The sequence below is a fragment of the Hydractinia symbiolongicarpus genome, chromosome 4, assembly GCF_029227915.1.
Source record: "Hydractinia symbiolongicarpus strain clone_291-10 chromosome 4, HSymV2.1, whole genome shotgun sequence".
Taxonomy (NCBI): domain Eukaryota; kingdom Metazoa; phylum Cnidaria; class Hydrozoa; order Anthoathecata; family Hydractiniidae; genus Hydractinia; species Hydractinia symbiolongicarpus.
Genome location: NC_079878.1, coordinates 23,503,588 through 23,512,950, shown reverse-complemented (window position 1 = coordinate 23,512,950; position 9,363 = coordinate 23,503,588). Strand labels below are relative to the sequence as shown.

Sequence of the window (9,363 nt, the reverse complement as noted above, 5' to 3'; positions counted from 1 at the left end):
AGAAATGCTAAACAAAAGTTGGTAACTGCCAGAAATATAATGAACCAAAATATAAATACTCCATGCTCATCAAAAGCACGAAGAACCCTAACAAAGTCTAGTACATATATCTCTTCTAAAAAACGCAACCCTTCAAAGTTACAATACAGAAAAAAATTGGAAAAAGCAAATGCTGAAATTTTAAGACTAAATAAAGAGCTTACCGAATCCCAAGTAAAAATCGCCAGGTTAAATAAGGAACTTGCAACTATGAAATTTCAAAACAAGCTATTGGTAAATAATAACAGAAAAATACGTTCTGATAATATGTCTATTACTTCAGAACAGTTTACTTTTTCTAACATTAAAAATCCGTCAAATTTTCAATATTTATGTGGTTTAACATTGCCCCAATTTAACATGCTATTAGACTGTCTTATGCCTTACTTTCACCTGATCCCATATCCTGACTGTTGTCACACACCATCACTAAATAGATCACTAGATAAAGCAACAGAATTACTAGCTGTCCTGACTATTTGCCGTCATGGTGTTCATCAAGGTTTAATGGCATTTTTTATGGACATATCTAAAAGCACCATGTCCTCTTGTCTTGACTTCTAATAAAATTCCTGCAGGGCCAAGTGCATCAGTGCTTGCGCCATAATGGTTGTCAGTTAGATCTGTAAAAAATCCACATTTTTGTGCAGTTGCTTTTGACTTTAACTGAAAATTTTTGATAGCATCATTCTCAAATTTTTGACCACGGGCTATATTTGGTATGAAAGATATATCCTTTTCAGGTTTACCCAATTTCACAACATCCCACATTTCTTGAAACTTTTTTCGCCCATAAATACCAAGAAGGGCTGGTAGTCTACTACCAGTAATTTTCATATATCTAGCAGATTGCCACTCAGTGGTGTTCTGAGAAATATTAAAATAATTTGTACCACATGGCTTTGGAGCTTCTAAAAAACTGATGTCTATTATTACTTCCTTATTATTTGGGTTCATTTGTTTATTGATATCAGCATGTAAATTTTTAATTTCATCTGTTTTATGAGTATACACTGTAAACGATTTTTCAATTTGGACAGCTACTTTATTTTGATTAACTATTTTGTTTATTATGTTGGTAGTGTTTGTTTTAGAAACTGGTTTGTGGACATATTCTACTATTCTTTGCTCTTTGTTAATGTCATATCTTATAATATTTTCGTTGTATAAGGCTACACCACAATAGTCATGATCAGCTCAGTTGGCCAAGTAAGGTAGTTTTTCCCAAATCAGTTTTCATTAACACTTGGTAGACATGCTGTTCTACAGGTTTTTCATTTTTGAGTTTTTCCTTTAAAGTTTTCATAATTGAAGTGACATCTCTTTTAAAATAAGATTCACTTGGATCTGCAGCATTAAGAACAACTTTTCCATTTTTCTTTTTTACATTTGCTGACTTAACTTTTATAGCCTTTAATGGAACCATTGGAATAGAGCCTTTTTTAGACCGCCGATGCCATTTTTGTAACTGTTGTGTCACAGTCAGTTCCAAAATTTGATTGCCAGTGTCGTTGAAATGTTTTAAAAATAACAAAACTGCAAGAACGTGACAGCATAAGCCACTTGCACCAACTGGACAACTGCAATGAGCTTTTTGAGGGTACCCATTTTCAAAAACAAGCACTGCTGGCCTTGCTTCAGTACCATATGACTTTTTGAACATTGCTTTTACATATGTACACAAATTATCAACTAAAGTTTTAACAGTTACTATCTTTCTACTCTGTAACATTCTAATAGCCTTTTCTTGCTGGCCTAAACTACCATATGTTTTCATTTTGCAGTAATTCTTAAATATATCTTCATTGATAAGTGGTAGATCCTCATCCTTTTTACACCATTTAGCTGTAGTTGGAGGAATATTTGTGGGATCTAAGCTACAACTAAACTTGTAATTTTTATTTGCTTTGTCTTCTAGACGTTTTACTAAACGAGGATATCGCATAAACTTTCTAATTTTTATCTGCAGTTCTTGAACATTTCCTGTGGCACACTGACCTATATTTTTTAGCCATTCTGAACATTCCTCAAAGCTATAATTGCTAACATCCTTTGTATTGTCCATGTTTATAAACTTTAATAATCGATATCATAAATAAACTATATACTTTTGCAATATACAACGTTTTTCTTCGATTTATTATTATTTATCTAGCCAAGTACATCAAAACAATCGCCGCCATTATGAATTTTTTCCCTACAAGTGAATTCAGACGAACTTGACCGCGCCGTATGAATTTGGCTAATACTCAGAAGCTTTTCTGTTCCTTTCCGTTCCGCGGGAAATTTTTTACGAGTTTGAGGTAGTATTCTTTATCTCCTGCGTTTAGATTTTTGCGAGATATTCTTCATACTACTATCATTTAAAGAAACGACTACGGCGCTTTCCACTGCATTCCTCGAAACCAGAAAATGCTTCAGCATGATTTTAAGCCGAAGTCTCTGTAAGTATACTACGTTGAAACGTATTTGCGTTCATGTAGGAGAAGCGGATGCCTACCAGGAGAAACAAGTATGTACGCCCCTACTAAAATCTCAAGTGCGCATGAACAAGAAGTTTCAGGAATTGATGTCGATTCGGCATCAGTTTTAAAACTAAACAATATATTTCTAACCGCAATAGACATATCACATGATATTTTCTTACCAAGGGGAAATATGTTCTCGCCGATGACATAATAAAAGAAAGTGAAAATGTAATCATACCGAATCAATTTCCCGCTAAATAAGAACTTTTTTAAGCAAACAGCTCCCAAGACACTACTATTCGTAGTAATAGTCAACAAACCGAGTTAGTTGAATTACTTTAGCTTTTCTAAGTAATTCCTATGTTGTATGGCGAAGCGAGATTTGCCTCACTTGCCTCATTGTGTATATAAAGAAGAAGACGTGTTGTAAAAACAGACAATAAAGACAGTAAATAAGCAGCCCATGCATGAATATTAATTGTTTTTTTATCACACGATCACAAATGAATATTATGTTACGCTTAGTCGCTCACTCGAAGAAGGCGCTTATTAATTATCTTTCACCAAACGTAGGCGCATAGTCAAGGAAGGGCGTTTATTCCAGTAAATACGTTATCTATACTCGGAAAATATCACACAAACAAACAACCCATGTTTTTCACAATCTTTGATGCTGCAAAATCATTTTCAGCACTGTTCCCCACTTTGGACATGTAGAAAGCTACTTCAGCATTAAGTGCTTTAAGTTTGGGTTGATCTTTTAAACATCTTTATGATCTTCGGGGGAGTTTTGTGCATTATTCAAAGAAGAGAAATATCAAAATATAGTCTTGAATCACCTCTAAACATTTTAGGATATAACATAATGACATCTTTGTAATATTTTGTTAAAATTAACAATTTTATGGAGAATGGAGAATTATAAAGAGACAGATATCATTGGCGCAATAAGCACCAACAAAACTACAGTTATGAAAAACTCGCTGTTCCAATATGCGTTGTTTATTGGTTTTATTATTTGTATTATTTTGCATAACAGTAACATATCGGACAAAAACAATGCGGATATTGCAACCATATCAAAAGAACTGGACTATATAGGTGCGGAATGTGCTTACAGTATTAAGATAGGAAAATCTGTACGAGTATGGCAGAAATCTCGCATATTCATATCGTTTAATCCAACAAATGCTTGTTCAAGTGATGTATTATCGAGACTAAATGAAGATGGTAGATCTGTATTTCGTGTTCATGCTTACAGCGTTTATGAAATGGTCACAACAGCATCGCGTTACATTGGAAACCAGACATATGAAGCAGAATTACTACTGACATTTCCCACAAAATACATCGTGATGGTTATCCTGACGTACGTCAATGGCTTGGCTCTCGAATCCAGACGTCACGTCAAACCGATACTTAGACAAGTACGAAACAGCCCGTTTAATTTAAATTTAATACGGAGCGAATCCCCGCGTCACATAGCTGCATATTGTACTAAAAATCAAAGTGGATATGTTAGTGGAAGATGGTTAAAATGCGGAGGTTCTATACCTGGTTTGGAAAGGTGTGGTCCATGGCAGGCGCCTGACTTTGACTTTGATCATATTCACGGGTTTAGATGGGTGCCTTATGTCTGTCAGTATCACCAATACACGAATGACGAGGTTAAAAAATGCTTCGCGCGTAAAGGTTGGGACAGCATTGTATTCGCTGGTGATTCACACATGCGTTATCGCGCGTACCATTGGGTCACGCGATTATACGGCAGTTGCCATGCCTGTGTCAAGACGCATATCAAAATGGTTTTTAACAAAGTACCAAGAATAGAATGGATATTTGATGCTCGTGGTACACGACTACCTTTGACTTTTCCTAATATAACATTGCCACTTGAAAAGTACATTCACCCGAAAGTTCGACGTTCAAAATTTTCAACCCCATTTCCTGTCGATGCAATGCAAGGGAAGTTATTTTTATTAAATTTTGGTCATTGGGTTTTACGGGAAGTAAATGACGTCAATTTTTTACGACAAAAAGTGGAAGCGTATGCAGAAGCAGCAAAGATATTACAAAACACAGGAAAAACTGTTGTATGGGTGAACACGGTTAGTTTACCGTGGAGGACTGACCAATCAGTAATCGAGTGGAGAGAAAACACATCACCCTATAGGGTTAACGAATTTAATAAACTAACAGACGCAATCATGCGTGAACACGGTATTCCTGTCGTCGACGCATTTCAGATATCCGACGGCAGGATAGCCGCCACCCATGATCAAACTCACTATACTAAAAAATTAACAGGTAATGATTTTGGTGGAGTTGTTGAAAACGCGATTACAAATACAATTTTTAATCAATTATGTAATAAATAAAATTTCTTAAAATGTCTTTTGCCTACTGCAATTTGACCACACATTTTTCCACAACTCAAAAACTTCCTAAATAGTAAGCTAGCACGAACTTAGATGCAACATCTTTACTTGATTAAAACGTTGCAATTTTGCAGGGTTATTAAGAAAGCATGATGTACTCCCACTGTCCATTCTAACCAAACCAAAAAAAGTGAATATAAAATTCAAATCAATCCCACCTATCTTTTAAATAGTATATCCTATTACAGAAATGATAACTGTTTCGATGACTCATAAATCGATAACTGTAGTCCAAATTTAACGAGATAGGGAGTTAAACCTTTTAAAATTGAAAACTTTTTGGAGAGCAGAAAGTAGATTGAACTGATTAGTAGTTTAAACAGTAGTGTAAGTTATCATTAGATCCACGTTTATCATATCGGGTTCACGTACACCGTATCGCATTTACGTTCAGCGTATCGGATCCATGTTTAGCGTATCGGTTTTACGTTTAGCGTATCGGATTCAAGTTTAACGTATCGGTTTAACGTTTAGCGTATCGGATTCACGTTTAGCGTATCGGGTTCACGTTTAGCGTATCGGATTCACGTTTAGCGTATCGGATTCACGTTTAGCGTATCGGGTTCACGTTTAGCGTATCGGATTCTCGTTTAACGTGTCAGATTTATGTTTAGCGTACACTTTAAGTTATTCCAAAGCTAAAAACAACTTTTTCTCATGGGTCAGACATTATTCAAACGTAGTTATACTATCACAGTATTCACGGTGTTATAAATATTTGCATACAGTTGACTCTCTCTATCTCGACTACCCTCTATCTCGAACATCTCTCTGTCCCGAACCAAAGTCTCGGTCCCTTGGACATTTGTGTAGGCTCTAAGCTATTTTCCTCTCTTTATCTCGAACCTCTCTATCTCGAATACCTCTCTATCTCGAACCAAAATCTTGGTCCCGTCTGACTGTTTCTCTCTCTATCTCGAACTTTTCCGGATTTAAGAACCTATTTACACTAAAAATCGAATTAAAATGTTCCATTTTCGAACGAAAATGTTTGACGTTCGAATTCTAAAGTCACTCACAAAACATTGTTTACAGTGTTTTGAACCAGAAACCTTCTTGATTCTCCAAATTCGAAAAAATGTATAATGAAGACAGAGTGGCATCACTTAAACAAAAAGACATAACCGATTTCTTTAAATGAAGCTGTAAATTTATTTTATGTATTTATTTTAAAAGAAGTCTTGTGCATTGAATATTAACATTTTAACATCTCTCATTGACCTCTATCAACTCCCGATACACTGAAGGTTAAAAATACGTTTTTTACGAAAAAATGCAATTTTTGTCAATTTTTCTCTATCTCGAACTTTCTCTATCTCGAACAAATTTTCTGGTCCCTTGCGAGTTCGAGATAGAGAGAGTCAACTGTATTTGTATACTGACGTTTTCTTTTGTATTAAATACAATTTTCTTCTTCTTCATTTGATATGTCAGCGGGAGGCTTTAAATCAAAAAATGTACGTTTTGAGCTTGGCTCACCAAAAGTCAAGGTTAACTTAACGCGTAATTAAAACTGACCAGAAATGTCTGGTGTAAAAAGAAAAGGTTTTTATTAGCTGTAAGAAATAGCGTGTTTAGCTTTTACCAAAAAGAACTGCAACAACAACAAAAAAATAATGTTTGAGTTACTGCTTCAGAAATATAATTTGAAAGTAAAGTAAGAAATATTACCTCGCAACTTCATCTTACTGTTTTTCTCTCACTGTCTCCGTGTCGCTACATATTTTTTTACTCATAAGAAACATCATTTTAAGAAACGATAGGCTGATATTAAAACTGTTACAAGCAGCCAACTCGTAAAATACGGACAAAATAGAAAAAACAAAAATGATTAAATGATAAAATAGCTAACATCAGTTTTATATTCATTAATATCGTTCCATATTTTCGAAAAAATCTTCTTTCAAGTTATAATATGGTCCAGGCAGAACCCTAAAAGCTAGTTTGTATTTTATTTGATCACAATACAATAAAAGATCCGTGGCAACCAGGGGAAGGGAGAATATTGGCCACACCCCTTTTTTGTAATGAGACAATGTTATAAATTTTTGTCAAGGTCTTAGCAGACTAGGAGACTAATACGCTTGGCAATATAGGAGAGACGTGTAAAGAGAATGCGTTTTTAGCCAATCTAGAGGTTAAAATCTCAAAATACGCTTTCCAATATAGGAGAGACGTGTAAAGAGAATGCGTTTTTAGCGAATCTAGGGGTTAAAATCTCAAAATACTATTCTGGCGCGTCAACTATTAACTTAACACTCCCTTCCCTCCATCAAAAATCATTGGTGCGTGCTACAGGGTTGAATACAACAATACATAGGAGGTACATTCAGTTGCTAAAGAAATGGGTTAAGAGATAAAAATTGTCAGGGCTCAAATTTAATTTAGGTTGAAGGTGTGAACGTTGAAAATTTTTGGATTTCACAATTCTAAATTTATTTTCTAACAGCAAAAAAATTATGTTCGAACCTCAACAATGATCGAAAGAAACAGTTACTTTCTCAGTAAAAAAAAAAGAATACAAAATTTTGAAAAAACTATTATTAACAAAAAAAAATCACTATTATACAATGTAATATATTTCACAATCGGGAGAACAAAAGTTTTTTTGAATATCAAAATACTAAAGCTTGCAAAATCACAGCAGCTGGCAAACGATTAATTGCTGTTGAAGGAAGTAAAAAAATGTATGATTAACTAGTTCATAGCATCATAAACCTAAAAACAATAAATCCATGGTTATTACTCGTTCTGAGTTCATGAACACGTGAATCATGCCGAAAAGATTTAATTTGGATATGCATTGATTTAAGGACAAACTTCTGAAAATCTTTTTAAACGACTTACGATGGCAAGACGATTTGACATCCTTCACCGACATGATCCATAACGCGTTGTTTTAAGTCACAAATTTGCTGCTTCAAGGCATTTGCCACCGCGTTGAGTTCAATATTTTTTTCTTTTAACACTCTTACTTTATCCTCTAACCTTCCTTCTCTTTCCAATTTCCTTTTTCGGCATTTTGAAGAAGCTATACGATTGCGTAGTTTCTTCCGTTCACGCTTAATAAGCTCTTGTATTTCTAAGTTAATTGGAGCTAAATGCGGATTCTCTACAAACATTTTTATGGTTTGTTCATCTACTCCCAATGTTGCTAATGAATCTAATTGGCTTATACCATGTAATGATGGATTGTCATTGGTTGAATATCCTCCATTCAAGGGTTGTTGATGTTGTTGTTGTTGCATTATTTGCTGTTCAAGCATTTTTTGTTGAATACTTGGTAAAACATGTCCTGTATGGTGCTGCGGGAAACCATTAATTAAATGCGCTTGTATATTCTCCCGCTCTGCCTGAAAACCCATGGCTTGCGTAAGAAATGCAATTTCCTGTTGCTGCTGCTGTTGTTGTTGTTGCTGCATTTGGTGAACATTCATGCTTTGACCCATACTATTTAACAATGCCATTTGGTTGTTCATGGCAATTTGCTCTGATATGGCCATATGCGGCTGTGCCATGGTAGGGATATTTTGGTGCAAAGGATGATTGGATAGAGCATTTACCTCCCGGTGTAGATTTTTGTTCTGCATGTGAGAATTATCACTTGCTATGGCGTTATACGAATGTCTTTGATGAGATAAATGCCGTTTTAAATGTTGCTTGCTTTTTGATTTATATAAAGACTGTTGCGAACTTACGCGTTTCGTTGGCTCGATCTTTACAGGTTGTTCAAGAACATTTAAACATCTCTCGCTAACTTCTTCTACCTTAACTTTCTCTTCTATAATCTCTACAGGCACGTTGTCCTGTTTATCATGCAGCTGCTGCAAGGCTTCTGTAAAACAATTGTCTGCTTTGACTAAATCCTCCTCGATGTTAAAAGCCGCGGCTGATACATTTGAACTTTCATCGTCATTGGATAACTCATCCCCATGCTCATGTATATTCATAAACATCTGTTCCAAATCCGGCGAGCCCAGCTTAAGGAAATCCAAATTTGGAGAGTCTGGATTTTCTTCATCATTATCTTGAAGGTGATCTTTCCGAGGTATATTATTATTGTCAACAAATGTGAGATCTAAATGGTTTTTATCGTACAATGAAGACGACGTTAATGTTCTTGTCAGGAAATCATCTTGATAAAAGGTAGCATCTAAAACGTCTTCCATACTAGTGTGAGCGGAGTTCTCCCGCTCTCCATATGCTGCAATCTAGATCGGCATTTTCGTTATATATTCATTTTGATTTTTTTAACAGCTCTTTTTTCTTTTGCAGAAATGCATGCATTTATTCGCCGAGCTACTGCACATAAAGTTTCATACGGTCCACCGAACAGCCCTTGGATTTATTCAAGCGTTACTAATTAGTAAATATGCTTTCACTTGCCGATAATTTTGTTTACACAAAACCCCACCATC

At 35.2% G+C, this 9,363-nt stretch overlaps 2 protein-coding genes across 2 annotated transcripts; one reads left to right on the top strand and one right to left on the bottom strand.

Moving 5' to 3' along the window:
• The first annotated feature begins 3,333 nt into the window (after positions 1 to 3,333).
• On the top strand, positions 3,334 to 5,114 carry LOC130640683 (uncharacterized). Its single transcript, XM_057447200.1, has one exon. The coding sequence runs from the start codon at positions 3,419 to 3,421 to the stop codon at positions 4,883 to 4,885; it is 1,467 nt and encodes a 488-aa protein (XP_057303183.1). The 5' UTR covers positions 3,334 to 3,418; the 3' UTR covers positions 4,886 to 5,114.
• Positions 5,115 to 6,776: 1,662 nt separating this feature from the next.
• On the bottom strand, positions 6,777 to 9,236 carry LOC130641918 (putative cyclin-dependent serine/threonine-protein kinase DDB_G0272797/DDB_G0274007). The gene is made up of 2 exons (XM_057448937.1): positions 7,793 to 9,236; positions 6,777 to 7,663 (listed from the first exon to the last, which is right to left on the bottom strand). Exons 1-2 carry the CDS (start codon positions 9,112 to 9,114, stop codon positions 7,648 to 7,650), a joined length of 1,338 nt encoding a protein of 445 aa, XP_057304920.1. The 5' UTR covers positions 9,115 to 9,236; the 3' UTR covers positions 6,777 to 7,647.
• Between the last annotated feature and the right edge of the window lie 127 nt (positions 9,237 to 9,363).